The 19,826-nt window shown below is 37.6% G+C and overlaps 1 protein-coding gene across 7 annotated transcripts in view; it reads right to left on the reverse strand.

The window, feature by feature from the left end:
* Positions 1-19,826, reverse strand: part of CEP295 (centrosomal protein 295) — a 76,921-nt gene that overhangs the window by 23,621 nt on the left and 33,474 nt on the right. For 5 of the 7 annotated variants that reach the window (XM_040583662.1, XM_040583665.1, XM_040583664.1 and 2 more), the window contains 12 exons: positions 19,029-19,229; positions 17,638-17,762; positions 16,609-16,702; positions 11,354-11,467; positions 9,819-9,959; positions 8,519-8,702; positions 6,530-6,721; positions 5,408-5,632; positions 4,069-4,175; positions 2,291-2,503; positions 1,391-1,488; positions 184-1,264 (listed from right to left, as the gene is read on the reverse strand). In XM_040583662.1, coding sequence (XP_040439596.1) covers positions 184-1,264; positions 1,391-1,488; positions 2,291-2,503; positions 4,069-4,175; positions 5,408-5,632; positions 6,530-6,721; positions 8,519-8,702; positions 9,819-9,959; positions 11,354-11,467; positions 16,609-16,702; positions 17,638-17,762; positions 19,029-19,229 — 2,775 coding nt within the window. Of the gene's footprint in view, positions 1-183; positions 1,265-1,390; positions 1,489-2,290; positions 2,504-4,068; positions 4,176-5,407; positions 5,633-6,529; positions 6,740-8,518; positions 8,703-9,818; positions 9,994-11,353; positions 11,468-16,608; positions 16,703-17,637; positions 17,763-19,028; positions 19,230-19,826 lie in introns of those variants that run through there. The other 2 variants (XM_040583666.1, XM_040583667.1) reach the window with 2 other exon arrangements.

Raw genomic sequence — 19,826 nt, forward strand, 5'->3', positions numbered from 1 at the left:
CTCTGGGGGCTTACAGGAAAGAACTACCGATTACAAATCGCAAATCCTAATTAAAATTTTCATTATGGTAAATCACCTAATACTATCAACGCCCTGTGGGATACTTTGCTAACTGGTAGCATTCACTCTTAAGTTTGATCACCTACTGGATGATGCACCATGTAAAGCATTTACAAAGCTCACCTGCTTGTTCAGAAATTCTTTTAAAGCCTCTTGCTGTCTCTGCATCTGTTCCTTCAATTTATCTTGCTTCTGTAAAAGTAGTTGTTCTTGTATTTTTTGTCTAGAAAGAAGAGCTTCTCTTTGTGCATCTAGCTGCTCTTGCAATTCTTTCAAATACTTTTGCTGAGCTTGTATGCTTTCTGATGAGGCCAACACTTTGTCCCTCAAATTCAATATACCAGCATAATTTAACAAAGATGCATCTCCTGGTTTTGGTATCAAGAATTCATCAACACCCTGGGCTTTAGATTGTTCATGAGATAAAGTCATGGGTTCAGAAAGATCAAGGGGGTCTTCAAGGCTTGTTTTGATGGCACTGTCTGCAGGTCCCTGCTGATACGCCAAGGAATCAGCTGAGGCTGCCTGACCTAGATGAGATTCCTTTGTTGCTGGCGTGAGGGGTGTCTTAAGTGGATGCTCTTCTCCAGTTTCTGTCTCTGTTTGATGGTTAGATATCTGAGATGACTCTTTAAAGCACGCCGCTTCTGAAGGATCAGAGGAGACTTCTGCAGGCAAAACAAATCTAACTCGTTGTACGTGTGCTTCTGGTTGCACTCTTACTGCAGTGACATCCTTCATGACTAACCCTGACGGTAAGTGGAACTGAGATGGTTCTCCAACGTGATTATTAGAGGTTTCCAACACTCCTACTTGTTCCTGTGAAGGACAGCCACATGGCAAGCGAAAATCTCCATGCTTCAATTTTGATGCTTCTAAAAACTGCACATGTCTGCCAGGACAAATGTTGTGCATTTGCTCTTCATGTTTCTGCGAAGATGGTTTTTCCGAAATACACAATGTTCCCGAAAACACAGGTGGCAACCATGCATACTTCTGTGCGTGAACTTTTTCAGATGACTGGTGCTGTGTTAGTTGCACTCCTTGCCTCTGCAGAAGTGGTTCTGAGACAGGCTTTAAATTAATTGATTTTGTTTTCACAGAGCTCAGAGGGGTTGCAGAAGTAGGCAAGTATCTTTGCTTCAATTTATTCTGATACTCCTGTAGCCGCCTTCTAGCTTCTTCAATGGTCTGTTTGTGCAGCCTGAACAGAACAAAACCATGAAAGTTTCCAGAGTGGTGCAAAGGTAAACATCAAGTCCAATAACCAAAGCAATGCAAATTATCTTGAAACAGGCAACTAAGACTTCCATTTCATAAAGGAATTTACCTATTTTGCTGTAGAAGGCGTTGCTGATAATTACGAATCCTCTGTAAATGGCTGTCTTCTCTGGGACTCCTGGTTTCTGACACAGTAGTGTTTCCAGTCTAATCAAAGTAAGATAATTTTAAGTGCACATATACAAGTAACTCACAGAAAACTATTAAAGCAACAACCTTAAGCTGTACATTCTTCCTCCTAAGTTCACAGAAGCCACTCTATACCACCATTTGAAGTTTGTGAGATTTCAGCCTGAAGCAATGAGCTAAAGCAGTTTCTGGAACAGATGGCCTACAGTTACAGTCTCTTTTGGCAAGTTGAGCACACACCATCAAAGTCAATGGTGCTTACAGCAGCTTAGCTCAAAGAGGTAAATGTACCCACAGTAGCAGACTCAGGGAGCAATGATCCAGCAGAGTTGCATTTTCAAGGCACTCAGATTCTCAGAAGAGCAAAGGTTGTGCAAATGATTCAAGATTTTAAAAAAAGAATATTTTCCTTCAACAGCCTCAATAAATTCCTGTTTTAGATTTAGACAGACAAAAAAGTAGAGGTGGGGTTTTTCTCCCCCGCAAGATTTTTTTTTTCCTTCTTTAAAAAGGATACATGCACATGCATAATCATATGACTTCAATCAGATTTCACTCACAGGTATTTTAAACACACATGCTGTCCCTGGGACTATGCAAAGACAATCCAATATTCAAAGTCCAGTGACATCACATGAGATACAAGCTTCTACATTAGACAAAAGGAAGTTTTTATATGTACAAACTTCTGATTCATAGCCTAAGGAATAAAAATTGATTCTCTTGATTGATATAATTTAAAATTGGCAAACGGTGTTCTTGATTTTTACAATAATAAGGATAATTAAAAAACTAAACACAATTTTCTGCAATTCTTCACCTCATGCTCCACTTTGTTCTGTTGATCTGTAGAAGGAAAACTGTGGCTTTGTACCGGCTGACCTTGCTCTTCCTTCTCTTTTTTTCTCTTAGCCTCCTCCAAACAAGTTTGCATTTGGATCTTCAGAAGATGAGCCTCCAAACATGCTCTCTCTTCTTCAATTTGCTTAAGCAAGGCCAGCTGTTCCTGTTTCTGTTGCTCTATTTGCTCGTTCTATTGAGAAGAAAAATGAGGGTGAATCTCCAGAACTGAATGACAAAAAAAAAAAAAAAAAAAAAAAAAAAAAAAATCAAAGACACCTCATACACACCATCACACACAAAACTTTGTTCTGACTTACAGCAGAAATTCTCATTTGTGACAGGCATTTCCAAATTGTAACAGGCCTTTAAAAATAAAAAACAGTTTCAAAGTTCACACAAATAATTTTGTTTCACTGGCTAAATATTTCTAATAGTGCCTGAATCCATTTACTATTACACTATTACCTGTTCTCAAATTAACAGAATGCATAAAATCAGAATTCAACCATTATATACAGTAACATTTTCCAGAGACTGCAGAAGAAGTTGTTTTCTTAAATTGAATTCAGAAATCTGCTTTGCATTTTATACAGCTTTTCATCACGAGCTCAACACATTCAAATTCAAGCCTCACAAAACTTCTGAAATAGCTAATATATAACCACTTTAAGAGCACTCCATAAATCTCTGAAGTGGTTTGTTTATTTTTATTCTTTTTCCATGCACCTATCAGCTACAAATCACTTTGCTACATGTATAGCAAAAGCATATATACTTTTAGAATGGGAGTGAAGAAAAATTTCAAAGTACTGGCAAACATGAAGTGGACAACAGCCTTTAATGAGACAGTCTGAATAGGGATGTCAGGAGGGATTGTCAGGAAAAGCAACCCCCAGAAAAAACTAAAACTGAGATCAGTTAATGTGAACATCACAATATATACACCTGTGCAGGGGCAAAGTGGGAGAAAATTAGCATTACAGAAAGTAACCACACTCCCACAGAGCATGTGCTGCTTTTTTTTTTTGTCCCCTAAAACAATACTATTTTGTCAAATTTTTGTTTCCCAGATTTCTGAAGGCTGCACTAAGACCCAAATTTCAACTTCTTTTTTTTAAATGGATAAACTGCCACATAATAGCTGGTAGGTCTCTAAGGATACAACAAAAATGAAAATTTAGTGAAACATATACACAATACATATAATGAAATAACACACCAAGTTATTATTTTCTATATTTAACAAATGTAGCATTGCCATACATACAAAGGACTTTCTACATTTGTTCCCTATTTAATTAAAATGAACAAACCGAACTAAACCACCAAAACCCAGAATCCTCAAGGTCTGTAAGCTTTTCCTGTCACCCTAAACACAGCCCCACAGACCTTCCTATGTTATTACACAGGGTTAGTAAAGTTTTTGCAGAGTTGTGTATTGTTGACTACATTCTCCCTAAAGCAAAAGGTATTCATCTACAATTGGAATTCTGTTTAATCATAGGGTGGCATCCCTTGCCTATAGCACGTGAAGAAACTAGGTTTTTCTGCTCTATTCTAAATTCCAACTAAGGCTTAGTAATTTTTAAAAAGTTAATACACAGAAGCTAAGTATGGGAAAAGTTTAATGGTTACAAGCGTGTTAAGAGAGTCTATAGTTGCTGTATAACCTCAAGCATTTTAAAGTCTGCTTTAAATAATTTTTTATTGCTTTTTTACACTATACCTGAGATAGGAATAAGTACACAAACTTACCCACTTTTGTCTCGCCTCTTCGATTCTAATTTTAGCTGCTTGTTCTTGAGGATGGATTAGAATTGAATCTTCAGCTTCAACTGTATTTTCCAACATTTTCACACAGTCTAAAATATACACATTATGTAAAGGTAATTGCAGTCAGAAAGAGCCTTAGATCTTCTTTACATCTTGCTTTACAGTTTCCCAATCACTCTAAACAAAATGCCTAAGTTGCTCTTGAAACTTAGCTCCATAAGCTCGAAAATCAGGTTTTTGTATTATTTAAGCCTTTAATGACTCTGTATCATGTGTCTTTTTTGAATGGTTGTAATGGTCCAGCTGCAATGGGACTGAAGATTGCTTCTACCCAGATTACTTGGTAACCTAACAGCAAGACCATCCTGAGGAACAGAAAGTCACACATTAACCTCTGGAAACAAAGAGTCTAAGACTGGCACTCTCTGGGCAAATGACCTAACATTTAGCTATTGCACAAAAAGCAAGTCTTCATCCTGTACCATCAGCTTCAAATAGCAGTGCATTTTCCCCAAAGGCATGTCTTCACTCATGCTGCACTCTCCAATCCCTAGGCATTATGCTGATGTATGCATGTACACAACTGAACTAAACTGCTTAATCTTGTTTAAAAAAACAAGCATCCTGCAAAAGGAAAAAGAAAAAACCAAACAACTAAACAAACCACAAAAAAGCTGCAACTTGATCACTTCAATACTTCAGAAATCCCACTTAGCATACAAGGTAACCAACTTCAGCGCTACCATAACCAAAAAAAAGGTTAGTAATGGCAAGTAACCCCAAAATGATTTGGCTACCAAACAAAACAGAACGCCTAATTGCTATAAATTCCAGTTTTACAAAGAGTCTTTTCAAAATGGTGCCCTGGAAGCAGAAACGCCTGCCCATGATTTCAGACACATGAGCTCACTGTTGCCTTGTGTATTTCCGGTTGTGAATCTGAGGCACATGGCTTTTCCAGTTCAACAGGTACAGAACTTCAATGCCCAGTTTTGCACTGAGAATTCTACTCCTGGAGGCAAGCACCTATTAAAGCATGGCAACACCAAGTGTGACAAAATTTGGCTGTGATATAAAAGATAGAAAGGTATTTTGGACATCTTTTCTCCACAAGATCTTAACGGGCAAGTTGGACCCAAGACAAAACCTCTTATTTGTGGATTTCAGCAAATCCACAATGCACTGTGGGCAAAGATAGGAGAACTGTACCTTCTGGCAACATGACATAACACCACCACTGAAAACAGTTTTGGTACAGTCTACCCTTACAAGTCTTTTTGCTCCTATACAACAGATTATGATGCAAGTATGTATTACATACCTTTGGCTTCACATACTGTGTTTTTCTGTTGCTCATAGTTACGTTCTAAATCACATAACGGTCTCTCTTCACTAGCAATTGTGCCTGATTCAATAGTCTCAATTTCACTTTGAATCTCTTTCTCACTTTTTGATGTCCACTCCTCTTTTTGGCTTCTAATCTTGTTCAGCAACTTCTTTAAGGCAAGTTTTGATTGAAGTTGGCAAGTTCTTGCTTCTTCATCATCTACAAAGAATATATAAAGAGTCTGAGGTAATGAGTATCTTCACATTGTAAGCACAAAATCCCCTGGTTTTTTTCATTGCTTACACACTTGGACAAATAGCTCAGGTACATTACCAATTTTTAAAAGCTTAACAGTATTTTTCTCTTACCTGCAAGACAAAAGCAGTAATTTGTGTCTGCATGCTGTAAGAGGAGGGCTATAGCTAGTTGTAGTGTTTCACAACCAGACTACTAGACTCTAACACTGCAGAAATAAGCAGTACTATCACCCTTCCCATCTGTATGCTTCTGCCCTCTCCTTTGTATTAGCACTGGCAGCACAATGCATCACAGACCAAAAAACGGATTGTGCCAGCAAGGGGATGTGGCAGAAATGTTCACTAATATCCTTCTTGTTTGCATCACATTATCCTGTATATGCCACAAGTGACGAGTACCACACACACAACTGTTGCGGCCTGCTCTACAATACAGAACTCAGTCACAAACCTGAACATAAAGGACACACAATAAGTAGACTTTCATACAGAGTCAAGCCTTAACTTTGAAACAGTTCCAAACTCAAAATGAAAAATATGAGTTCATATAACAGCATTATCCAATAATTTACACTAATTATGGCTACTAAACGCTATAGCTCTTACAACAATTAAAAATTATTCTCAATATACTAATGAACTGAAGCACGTTTTCATTTTTAAATTCATAACCATTAGAGTATTATCATCCATGATAAACATCATAGACCAGTAGATATTAAAATATTTCACAGGGATTAAGGAATTTTATTACTTAAATTAAATTCAGTATTTACTAAAATGTCTTATTTGATATATTACACTAAATACACTATAAGACCAGAAAGTTTAAGTTAAATGTAAAGTCTAAAAGCTTTACTTCCTGATTGACTAGGGACCTCCTCTTCTATCATCTGTGCCGATACTTGTCGAGTATCACAAGCAGATTCTGGTTGAGTGTCACAAGCAGATTCTTGTTCCAAAGAGATATCAAGATCATTATCTTTAGATCTATCAGAAGGGGCTGGCAAAGGTTGTGGCTCAAACTGCAAAATCAGGTCTCCTTGCATTTCTGTTTAAAAGACAACAACTACATAAAATGACCAATTCAAATAAAAAGCAAACAACACTGCAAGACTACACTCATCATACAAATCCCTGAGAGGTTCAAATATCAATAGCTTGTTTTACAACAGATTTAAACCAACTATTGGTTTTTTTTCCAACACACGATTCAAAATTGTATAGATCATTAGCTATCAATTCAGAAATGCTACAGGTTTTCCACTAGAACATGCTGTCTTTCAGAATATAAGATAATGTGATAAAAGGCACATCTATACACAAAAAAGCAGCACAGGAACAGCAAGACACAGGATCCCAAAAACTGCAGGAAAGAGAGGCACCCTGACCTGGCTGTTCACAGGGCTGCTACAGGAAAGCTACTGACCACATGGTCAAGGTGTGAAATCCTAGAAGACGTAGTCCACAGTTCTCCCACATCACCTTCCCAACACCTTACATTGGTGTGGGATGTGTGGGAAGATAATCTTGGGATTGTATGCTTATTACAGATATTTAGGGGAGGAACAAAAGACAGGGAAAGGAAAGGATCAAGTTGGTCTGGGGAGGAACAAGTGTGAGGAAAAATATAAGAATAAGGGGATAAAATGGGCCAGTCAGAACACTTGACTGACTGTGCACTGTGCCTGACAGTCTGCCCTGTCTTCTCACTAAATTCAATTTCTAGCTGTTTTCCTGGGTGAGGAACCCTCTATTTTGTATGAATGTGTATGTACACATATGTAAGGGCCATCAACTGCAGTGGGGACCAAAAGTCACAGGGGCACCTGTGTCCAGAGTGCTACCAACTGCAGTGACCAGAATGAGCGCATACTACACGGGTATGAGTATCAGCATGCAGTGGCTAGAAAATTGCAAGCCAGACTAGAGATCAAGAATGGTAAGAGGCTTAGGAGCTAGGTGTCAAGGAGTTACTGAGCTGGATACCAGAGAGATCAGGAGATCTGCAAGTTGCCTACTAGAGGCATGAGATCCAAGCATCCAAGCCAGCTACAGGGGAGACCGTGGGGTCCCAGGGTCAATTAAGAAATGCCAGCACACATGCATGCATCTCAGAGCTAAATGCAGACAAGAGGATCCAAGGTCAGTTACTGGGTAGATTGAGTAATGTCAGTTACCACTGTGATCAAAGCATGTGCATGTCTGTGCATACATTCACATACCCAACTGGGTCTGTGTAGCAACAACTGGAGTAGAGCAGCAGGCCTTGGGGGTTCACATGTCCAGAAGCCAGCAACTGTGGAGACTAAGGATCGAGGGGCAGCTGCTAGGTACAGTGAGAGTCTAAAGCCACTTACTGAGTGGTCCATAGCACATCTTTGAGCACACGTGGCCATGTGAGGTAACTGGAACACTACAGGGTCCACGATGAGTTACTGGGTAGACCAGGTGTCCAAGACCTGTTACTGTGGGATGCACAGTGTAATGAGTGGAGACCTGGGATGCAGGGGACAACTACTGGGTAGACCAAGTGTCTAAGATCAAGTGCTGGAGGGATCCGTATTGTATATATGGACATATATGCCACTAACACACCTGCCTCCTGACCAGCCAGGGCACCAAATAGGATGAGGCCATTTGTGCTGTTTGTGCTTAATGAGCATGCTGTTTTCTGTGTTTGCCTGTGCGGCCAGCTGTGTGTCTGTGTACTGAAAGCCTGTTTGTGTGTGTGCCTACTGTGAATACACACACACCCTTGTTGCCAGCTGGACCTGGGAACGGGCAGCTGCAGCAGCCTTTCCTCTACTGGCCTAACAGATTCAGCAACCTCCAACAAATTACTTACTCTTGTCTTCACTGTACATATCCTCAAATGCAAACTCCAATTCTCTCTGCCATTCTTCTTTTAGTTCCTTGCGTTTGTATGCTGGCAGAAAAAGCTGAGGTGGCATCATTGCTACAATCTGTCTTCTGTGCATCCGATCCATATTCTGCATCTGCTCAAGTTCTTTCAGTAGCCTCTCCCTCTCCTTCCAGCACAACAAAGGGATAACACAAGCATTTCATGTTCACATTCAGACAGCCATGTCAAGTCTGATAAAATACTTCCATTTGGTTACCATGAAGTTTGTTTAATCCTTAATGTTTAAAGTTAAATTTTATTCTAGGGAGAAGATGCTTCCTCAGGTGAAGACTGTGACCTTTAAACACCAGTCATCAATACTACCTAGAAGATCTGATGTTAAATAACATCTGACTGTACTCCTGTAAGCAACCTTTCCTCAACAGAATTTAATCTTCTGTTTTGCAAGGTAAATGAGTACTTCCGTTGGCAACTTTTGTTAGTATATAATTCAGCAATTCCTACTTTTTAAGACATGAACTAATACTCTTGGCACACCACAATTGTATATGAAAGCTATTTAAAAAAACAGCTTTATTTGAAGTTTGGTTGTTTTTTTTTTCCTGTTAACTTAAGAAGCATCAGTAACATCTCCATAGTTCCCCTTTTAGTTAGGTTACTCATACAATGCCAATCATCTCTCAACTAAAAACCAGGAAGCTTTTGCTATTTCAAGCCTCCAAAGATACTTGTAAAGGTAACAGATAGTAAGACAAATTTTAGAGCATACTTCTAAGTATTTACCAATAGTTCAGTTTTTACTTCTTAAAGGAAACAATTTCAGTATTTCCAGACTTAAACAGTAACAGAACCTGAGTCTTTAGGTAAAAACTTTGAAAAGGTTTAAAAAATAAAACAAAAACACTCTGCTCCCTTCCTCATAATGAATGCATTATGTTTTTTTTAGTTTGAAGGACAGAATAATCAACTCCAACTAAAAGCTGATGTAGAAAACTAGAGCTCATCACCCATTAAAAAAATTCAGCTTGATTACTACCAGCTGGTTAATAGTTGGTCAAACATTAAGATAACAAGAATTAACGGACTTTCTTTCATTCTCCCTCCTTCCAGATAGCCAAAATAAGCAGACAAGAGTTTAACGTTTTTAAAACACATTCTGAAAACTTCATTTAGTCCACCAATTTTCCTCCTGTAACTGTAATTCTTTTACTAATCACCTGCCTCTAACTTACTTAACACTGGTCATTTTGACATTTAAAACAGGTACAACTACTTGGCCTACCTGAGCCAAATGCACCTTCTTCAAGGCATGACTTCCTCTGAGATGTGCCTTTTCAAGCTGCTCTCTTCTCTCCCTCTCTGCCTCTCTGTGTAGTTCCTCCAAACGTTTTCCTTCTTCTTCAGCTGCTAACCGAGCATCTGGCTGGCAGTCAATCAACAGTTTAGTCCATGAATTTCTTTGTGGTAGTTTAAAGCATATGTAACAATAAATAAACGAGTAATTCTGCAGCACAAACACTTTAAAAAAGACAAACAATGCCAATGAACACCCTTGAAGATTTACAATTTTTAGTTGCAAGCAGGACCAAACTAGTTTTTTACTTTTGAAAAAAAAAAATTAAAAACCATCTATTTACATATTCCCTAAGTGTGGGTATCAAAATGTTATCGTTTCAAGCTGTACATAGGACAGACATTTGTATGATTTATTTGTTATAGCAGAGTGGTTATTTTTCCTACAATACAAAGTAAAATGAACAATATAGCCAATATTACAGATTGACTACTTTTATCCTCATTATATTGTTTTAAACCTGGGGGAGGGGGAATCCAGAAGCATTTTCATTCTCATTTGGGAAACCAGAAACAATCTGCAATTTTTAAATAAGAAAAATCTTACTAACACATGAAAATTAAAAAATAAGTAAAAAAAAAAAATTAAAAAAATCATTGCACATAAGCAAGGCTATAAGGATTAACATTTTGGAATTTTCCATGACAAAGCTAAGCAAACCACATTATCTCTCTCTTATTGTTTTGGCCTAGTCCTTCAAATGTTAAGAAAACCTAAAACTTCAGGCATGAAGTATTCATTCATGCACTGAAGAAAATCATTCACAAAAACAAAATTTATTGATATTTTCTAATCTATAAGAGGTTGATCCAGAACAGGAAGGAACTTAGATTGTGGTTTCACAGCACCAATAAACCAAACTGTTGTTCAGTTCACTTTTCAGTAGCATTACCTTAATTAAAAAATTGCCTCTAAAAGTTAAGCTCTTGCTCCATCTCTCACTTTTCAGGGTCCTTCCCTTCTTCTGATCTGACTTTGGTCTTTGTCTGAGTGTACTGTAAACTGGAGTAAACTTTGCCATTTGGCAAAAATCTATCCATAGTTCTTTTTCCCAAATTAAGACATCTGCCATTTGGCAAGCTGAAGCCATTGACTCCGTGAACAGATGAACACAAAGATACAAACACGAGATAAAGACTGAGAATACATAGCTAAAAAGGAGGGAAAAGAAAAAAGCAGGGCAATGGCAAGTATTAATTCAGCATAGGCCACAAATTTGTGTCTCCTGATGTTATGCCAGGGGTCTGTTCACGCAGGACTGTCAGGTGTGATCCCACAAGTGACTGAGCACATGTCAGGCCTCACAAGTTTACCCATCTACGATTCTAAGACATGCAATGGCTGCTTTATGCAAATTTGTATTTTTAAACAAGTTACAGAAAACTGAATTGCTAATATCCAGAACACTGTACGCAACAAAGATAGATATACGGATGCAGTATCACAAACACCGAGATAATCACCTGATCACCATTCACCTCTCTGTCCACGTAAGGCTGGCAAATATGGTAACGTGTAACAGAAAAGTTGTCAGCACTATAGGGCTTCACTGCAGAATTCTTTTTCACTTCAAAATTCTAGGAAGAAAAGTACACATACAGCTGTATCACAGTATCTCTACCAAAGCAAACAGAACACAAGTGACCTGTATACTTAAATTAGTATTAAAAGAAAGCCACTTTCCCCAAATTCTCTCCTGAAAATATTGTTTAAAACTTTACATGCATTTAATAATTAATATCAGCACAATGCAGATCTAGAGGACTTAACAACTGAGAGCATCCAACAGCCTATGGCAACCTCCTCCACACAAACTGACATTCATCAAGAGCTCTACCTTTTTTGTGTGTGTGTGTTTAGAAATCATTACCTTAATTAAAAGTACTTGAGTTTAATGTACTAATACAATTGCCACTTATAACAGCTGCCACTCACCTGAAAGCAGGGCAACCACAGATCTACAATATAATTATACCCAACAGCAAAATAACACTTCTCAAGTAGACTTTCTTCATGAAACTCAGAACCATTACATCCAATTTAGTAGTTGACCATTTTCCATAACTTAACTGAAAAGTGTCTATACATATAATGCCAAGTATTTATTTTTTTAAAAAAGTTTTGGGTACACTACCACATTTCCTCTTGTCTGAAAGAGTCTGCACACTGAGCAACCAGACCCTCCCTCTTCTTTAGCTCACCCTGATGTTCTCAGTTGCAAGGTAGCCAGGTTAGGTAACTCAGTATTCTGTAGGACCTGCCTTTGTACTTCTAACATCTCCTCCACTAATTTTCTCTCAGCTTCCTCTTCTCTAAGCTTTCTCCTAAGAAAGGATTCTTACACACATTAACTAAACCAGCAAGTTTCACAGTCCAAGCAGTTTAAAACTAGCATGACTGTAAACAAATGCACATACACAAAGAGCAGCATTAATCTCAGGAATACCTTAAACTATCTGTACACAAGATGAGGCATAGAAAATTTCAGTACTGATTCTCTCTTGCTATTTTATAAAGACGGTAGAAAAAGTCATCTTTAAATTAAAATCCTATGATATGAACTAGTTCTAGCCTTACCAACAGAACTTCAGTAATTTATGGTTCTTAAGCAAATGCACGTTATGCTAGTAGGAAGAAAAAAACAAACATATATACAAATAAAAGCATGCCATCAAGAATTTAACTTTTATTTGTACATAATGCTGGTTAAAAATTGCTAACTTTCTTAATAAATCATAATTGTAACAGATAAACATTAAAATGCTTGCAGATACCCATTATAGCTCTGAAAACAGACAAGTCCCATGCCTAAACCTCATTAGCCAGATCACTGACTGTTTGACCTACAGTTTGTTACTTTCAGAATGTATAATTAAACTTCAGTCTGCTGAATCATTTAAAAAAGAAAGAAAAACAAATCAGTAATTAGTAGTTCCATGTAATCAACCACATGTCCAGAATTTTATTCAAAAGCTGTGAAGATGTAAGAATTATTTTGAAGGCTACAGCTAATGTCAAAAGCAATTTAGGTTGAAAAAAATACTTGCAACTTTGTTACACCACATGGTAGAACCATGGAAGTTAAGAATCCACCCCTATTTCCATCAAGAGTTTTGTAATTCCCACTTCCTCTTTTTTTTTTTTTACCTTTCCCAAAAAAGTAAATACTTCTATACTAAAATCTGGCAAAACTGGAGCAGCAATGTATCATGAAATGAAAAAAAAAAGAACAACCAACAACTCTACAAGTGTTATGAATTCTCAAGAAGAGTATAGTAACATTTTTAGGTTGTACTTCTATTACATAAAAATCTTACAGATCATATAAAAAATTAAGTTCAGAAGAACTCTGTGACACTTGTCAATAAAATGGTGGTTACAGTTTCACTTCAATTAAGTAACTTAACAGTTGGTCTAATTAAATAAGGCCTCAATGCCTAAGCCATCCTTCTGAGAATTAAATTTGATTATGACAATGTATCTAGAGTAAAAACACTTTTTTTTTTGTAACTGGGTAAAGTAACAGTAACAGCAGTACCTCCAGAGAATGTTTCTTACATTCTAAGTAATCCTGCAATGAACAGCACAACACTGCCCTAGCTTTGTTTTATGAAATTTTATTCAATTTTTGTTGCAACAGAGCGCCAGATTATGATTTTAGTTGTTTCATAAGCTCTCTATGTCAACTGATTCAAGAAAATAAGCATGCTTATGCAGATGACCTTGTAATTTACAGGTTTTAAAGTTAAGCAATTCAAATTCAGTGCCTTTTGAGTAAGGCACTTGCAAGACAAATCCCCAGATTCCTGTCCCCAACCCACCCCTTAAACTGACAGTTAACATCGTTTGTCTCCTCCCTTTATACAGGACTAGGAATAAGCCACACTTCTAATCATCTCTGATCTTTCAATTACTTAGGATTTACTCCATGCAGTACATGGCACTCAGTTACTCTTCCAAGAAAACAACTTTATTCTTCACCCTGTGGCCCTTCCACCAACACAGACCTGACAAAAGGTTTAGATATGAAAATTAGGGAAAAGTCTCCAAATCAGCTAGTTTCTACATGGATCAAATTGACACACTGTGCTATATTTAAACAATGCAATCTCTTTCCTCAACAAAAATCAAACGTCTGTAGAACTGTTGATTCAATTTGCCATTATCAAAGCATGAACTTCTTAAAAGAAACAAACCCCTCTTACTATAGAAGATTCAGATGTTTGCAAACTCTGCTAAAACCAGCTAAAATCATGTCTGCTGAAAAGGTGAGTAAAGGACATCTGTTCAGGGGTTAGAAAAGCATTAAACTGCAGAATTTTAGGAAAGGAAGTTATGATTCTGCAATACTTCAAGGCACTGACCCAGACCTGTCATCCAACATAATCGCAAATGCAATTGTACCAGAATCTGGGGAAACCTGAACAAAGTCTTCTTGCTTGCCCTGGTGAAAAAAGACTGAAGTATAAGAAGGAAATCCTGCATTTGTAAATTGGAAAGAGAGATGCATTACTGAGGTTATTAGATGAATAGTCTTACATAGTACTGTGTTGTTTTAGCTGCTATATCATCTACAGATACGCACGTTAACTGCAGCTGACTTCTGGTCACAAATTGTAAACTTGGTGTGTTGGGTTTTTTTTTTTTTTGATGGAAAGCAACACACAACACATCCTAAACAGTCACCAGAAAACAATGCTGCAACATCTCATGCTTTTCCAACAATGCTAAACTGAGCAACACAAGCATCTGAAAACCAGGAAATGAAGAGTCAAAGTTTTAACTGACAGACTTCATCTGCTGCACAGCAGATACTGGGAACATGTCATGTGGAACAATGTAAAGCAGAAGAGCAGCATGAAAGACTGAATTTACCTGAACTGTATCATACAGGACCTTCTCTAATCTGTTCTAAATTCCAATATTGCATATACTTCACCAGAAATAAACCCAAACTTTACCATTCCCTTACAACACTTGCTTTAGTTCTCACACTCATATTCAATTTCTGCAAGAAAACCCTTGGGCAGCCAGCAAGGAGACCTACAGAGATGCATGTGCTAAGGGAAACAAATGAAGTATACAGGCACACCTTCTCCTAGTAATTCTGAAAACTGTAAGGGTCAAACCTTATTCAGTTTTCCAGATACACCAGCACCAAAACCCTACCATATAACACACTATCCTGTACATAACATGATGGATGTAGCTGGGAAAAGCTTTGGTAACTTCACTGGCTCCGAGAGGGCCTGGTATACTTTAATCCTTTCTTTTCTTCTCAGTGGTCTGAATATCCCTGACAGTCTGAAAGGGCACAACAGAAAAGGCAACTTGAAACTCTGCATTAATGAAGTTACATTAAAATCCAAGTTTTCTAAAAGCTAATTCCAAAGAAAAAATGCACATAATGTTCTTCCTGCAGTTCAGATCCGCAATCCTACTTCTATACCTATGCAGAATCTCTCTGAAATCAAAGCAGCATGATGAGATACAAAGTCATCGTCCCCCCAGAAAGGGTACAGTATAGAACTGAAAACAAGGGGTTTATCTACTTTCCTCCCAAATAGCCTTAAGTACTGGTTTCCTATCAAAATTCAACAGACTGCCCTACATTTAGTATTCCCAACAAGAAATTGGGAAAAAAACCAAACAAAACAAAAAACCCTGCACAGCTAAAAAGGTAGTACATTACAGAGCTAAAAAAAAATGTTACTACTGCAACATTATGACAGAAGGCTGAGGTGGTGCATACATGCTGAGAAAGATTACTGTAGTTTAATACCACAGTGGCTATTAAATGAAAATGAGATCACAATAAATTTTAAGACACATTAACCACAAAAATATCATCTCAGATGACAAGAAACAAAATCCACATGTAACAAGTTCTCAGAAATAAACAAATACCAAAGTTTAGTAGTAAAAAGTCTGCAAACACATAATTGCATTAATTTTCTTTATTTTTGCTGAACCATTCCCTTACAGTATGCAAACAGCAATTTCAGATATCCTGTTGTCCTGGTTTCAACTGGGATGGAGTTAATTACCTTCTTAGGTGCTAGTACAATGTTGTGTTTTGGCTTTGATGTGAGAACAATGTTGATAAGGCACTGATATTTTTAGTTGCTGCTAGGCGATATTTATACTAAGGCAAGAACTTTTCAGTTTCTCAGGCTTTGTCAGCAAAAAGGCTGGAGGGGCACAAAGAACTGGAAGGAGACACAGCCAGGACAGCTAATCCAAACTAGCCAAAGGGGCATTCCACACCATGGGGCGTAGTGCTTGGTATATATACCTGGGGGGCTGGCCAGGGCGGGCGGATCATTGCGCCGGGACTGGCTGGGCATCGGTCAGCAGGTGGTGAGTAGTTGCATTGTGTATCATGTTTATTTCTTCCTTTCTCTCTGGATTTTATTCTCACCCCTTCTCCCTTTTCATTATAACTGTTATTGTCATCACTGTTATTATTGTCCTTTCATTTTTATTCTGTTTCAATTCCTGAATTGTTCTTACTTCACCCCTCAAGTGTTACATTCCTTTCCCACTCTCCTCCCCAACCCACTGGGTGAGGGGGAAAGTGAGTGAGCGGCTGTGTGGTGCTTAATTACCAGACAGGGTTAAACCATGACACCTGTTGCAAGGAGTCAGACCAATAAATAAATAACTACATTACATTGTACCCTGAAATTATGATCACTACCATGGCATGGATACATACCTCAAGAGGACGTGGTGGAGGAGGTGGCAAGCTTGCAACTTTGGCTGCTCTTTGTCTTTCCACTTCCAGAGCATGTTTACGTGCATTTGTTCGTCTTGGGCAAAAACACAGAAACGAACAAAAAATGTGTTGCCCCCCCCAAAACAAACAAACCAACCAACCAACCAAAAATACCAAAAAACCAAAACACATACAAAAGAGAAAATTAAAATTCTTCAAGCAACAATGACAGCACTGTGCAAAATAAAAGGCAAACCTAAAAATAAACAGATTCAGATGTACCCTAATTAAATGTTTGGGATGTAGGGATGGGCAAAGCACACTGAAAAGCCAACAGAACTTATGCTGGAAGGAAGCACTGGGAAATTAATTTCTTGGAAGTACTGCAAAAATGTTAATATATACAAGCTTCTAAAGAACAAAGCAGAATCCCCACTTTTCATTTAAGTTTTCAGAAAGCACTGTATCACTTTAACATATTTTAATTGCTCAAGTGTGGACAAAACTAAGTATTTAATCAACAGGTCTCAGCTCTACTCAAGCACATCCCCAAGAGTACACAGTTCATTTTTCATGCCAGGCCAGGTTTGGTCCAATCTGCTTAAAATAATAAAAAAACCCAACTAAACAAACAAAACCACTAAGAAGGAAGATCATGGCAAATGCAATAGGTCGTCTCATCAAGAGGGTAACTCTCCATCACGAACTGGCCTGAGAACATTTAATTTCTTATGTCACTGAATAGCTTTCAGCCAACAATCTAGACTCTAGAGAATACAGAGATGAAAAGCTCCCCACTCACTGAAAGTCTGTAAGGTCAGGTCATATACTTGACTTTTTTTTCTTAATTTTAAAACTACAGTTCTTACCAAAATCCGCAAGCTTTGTCCATGAGCATTAATGCTCTAACCCATAAAATTTCAAGATTTAAAGAGCTCCAAGCAAGAAGCATCAAGATTTTTTGTCTTTCACCTTTTGACATTGTGAAATACATTCTATGCTTAATAAAACTAGATAACTATTGCATACCGGGTTTGCTCATGAAGTAATTTTTCTTTTTGGTACTTCTGCTCTTTCAGGGCTTTCCTATGTCTCTTCTCTGCTCTTCGTTTCCTTTCCTCTGCTTGCTTTGCCAGAGCTTCTAAGTCAGGTTCCTTAACAATAAAATATTTCAAGTACTTAATACAGGATTTTACTCACTTCTCACACTACTAGTGTGATTTTTCAAATTAAGTACTCCTGGTAAGAATCACAAGCTCAAAATTACTTTCGACTGGATTAGAGTAAAAACACTTTAAGTAGTAACTTCTCCTTCTCTGCCATCTTTATTCTCTTCTTCTCTACCACCAACAGCAACAAATTTACCCCATTCCTCAGCCATCGTAACGAAATATTGGTGTGAAAACTTTAGCTTCTCTCTGCACCTCTTTGATAAAGAGGGAAATATAAGTACACTGACAGATTTTAGCAAATGCTGACTAAACTGTACAGAGAAAGCATGTTACTACTTTTCAGTCATTAATTACAACAAACATGTATCAACAGAAACATTTCTTTGCAATTCTCTGTTCTTATGGCAGTAGTACCACAGTTTTCCACAAACTCATCCATCCTAGCATCAGAAAGGACTTCACAAAGAAGTTGATTTAGAGACACTGAGATACAGAAAAGTATAATGATATTTTACTTGGGTTAAAAAGTCTGACTGATTCAGGAAGTAAGCTAGTTTGCAAGATTCATGCAAGAAATCTCTGGCACTGCTGATTTCTAAAAACCTGATTCAGAGTCAAACCTATGGAAAATTTCAACCCAACAACCTCAATGTTCTCTCAAAGAGAGCTTAGACAAGTTACCGGATTTTAAAGAAAGTGAAAATAGTTTATAGGTGCAAAATTACGAAATGATACCAGTTTTCAGTCTAGGGAAAGGCTTTGAAGCCCTTGCCAAAAGTTTCCACGTCACCAGAACACCCAAAGTGGAAAAAAACCAAACAAAAAACACCCCAAACAAGAGTTAAGTATTTTCTTAACCATACAAAAGATACTGGTACATGGTAGAGAAAAAAAAGTTACTATATTACTGGCACTCTTGAGACAATGATTCACCATGTGCAATTTAGTCAAGTACAGACATACACTATCATTTGTGTACAATCTAACATAAACAAAAATAAGAATAACTTCAAGAGTTTGCACAGCAGAAGCCTTAGCACACGGGCCTGCCAGACCACTTAATCCTAGCCTTGTGGAAGGATACCTGCAAAAAAGTATATAAACATTTTTAAGAAGTTTCCATTCTTAAAAACCTGTTGGTTTAGGTATTAGGACTGCAAAACCAAGAATATTAAAAAAATCCAACATCTTGGTACTTCTAGAACATCAAGAATTTATCTGACAAGAATATTAATAAGTTCCACTCACATTCTCCTTGGCTTGTCGGTGACCTTCACCAATTGCTCTTAAGCTTGATAAATAGAGTTTTTCTAGGGCTTTCATCTTTTGATCCTGTGCTTTCTGCCATTCAGCTCTCAATGCCTCCTCTAGCTGATGCAGTTGTTCTTCTCTTTTCTGCTTTACTTTCTGTCTTATCTGCAAGGCGATGTACTTCTGTTGCTCTCTAACCTGTAGAAATAGCATTTAGGTTTTGTCAGCAACTTAAAAAAGCACAGTATTTTTTGCAGCAAATCTTTCCACAACACACACTATCCTCCCTTCAGCTTTCCATCTCATCTACTTTTCCAATACCAATCTGTCCAGAAACTACTTTACAGTTGCTGTTACCTTTTTCAAAAATTAATATATTAACTAATAAATTTAATGTTAGTTAAATGTTTTAGTTAAATGTTTCAGTTAAAGTCCAAATAGCAACATACAACTGATAAACAAAATGCAAACATTGCTTGGAAACATAGAACCATTTAAGCTGGAAAAGATTCCAAGATCAATGAGTCCAACTGTTAACTCAGGACTGACAAGTCCACCACTAAACCATGTCCCTAAGCACTGAATCTATGCAGTTTTTTGAACACCTCCAGGGATGGTTTCCCTGGGCAGCTTGTTCCAGTGCTTGGCAACCCTTTCAGTGAAGCCATTTTTACTACTCATTTCCTCTTGTCCTATCACTTGTTATCTGGGAGAAGAAGATCTATCACCTGCCTACAACCTCCTTTTCATTCCTATTACAATGCAACATGGTTCAAAGAAAATCAGCAACTGTAA

This window comes from Falco naumanni, chromosome 2 (assembly GCF_017639655.2).
Source record: "Falco naumanni isolate bFalNau1 chromosome 2, bFalNau1.pat, whole genome shotgun sequence".
NCBI classification, from domain to species: domain Eukaryota; kingdom Metazoa; phylum Chordata; class Aves; order Falconiformes; family Falconidae; genus Falco; species Falco naumanni.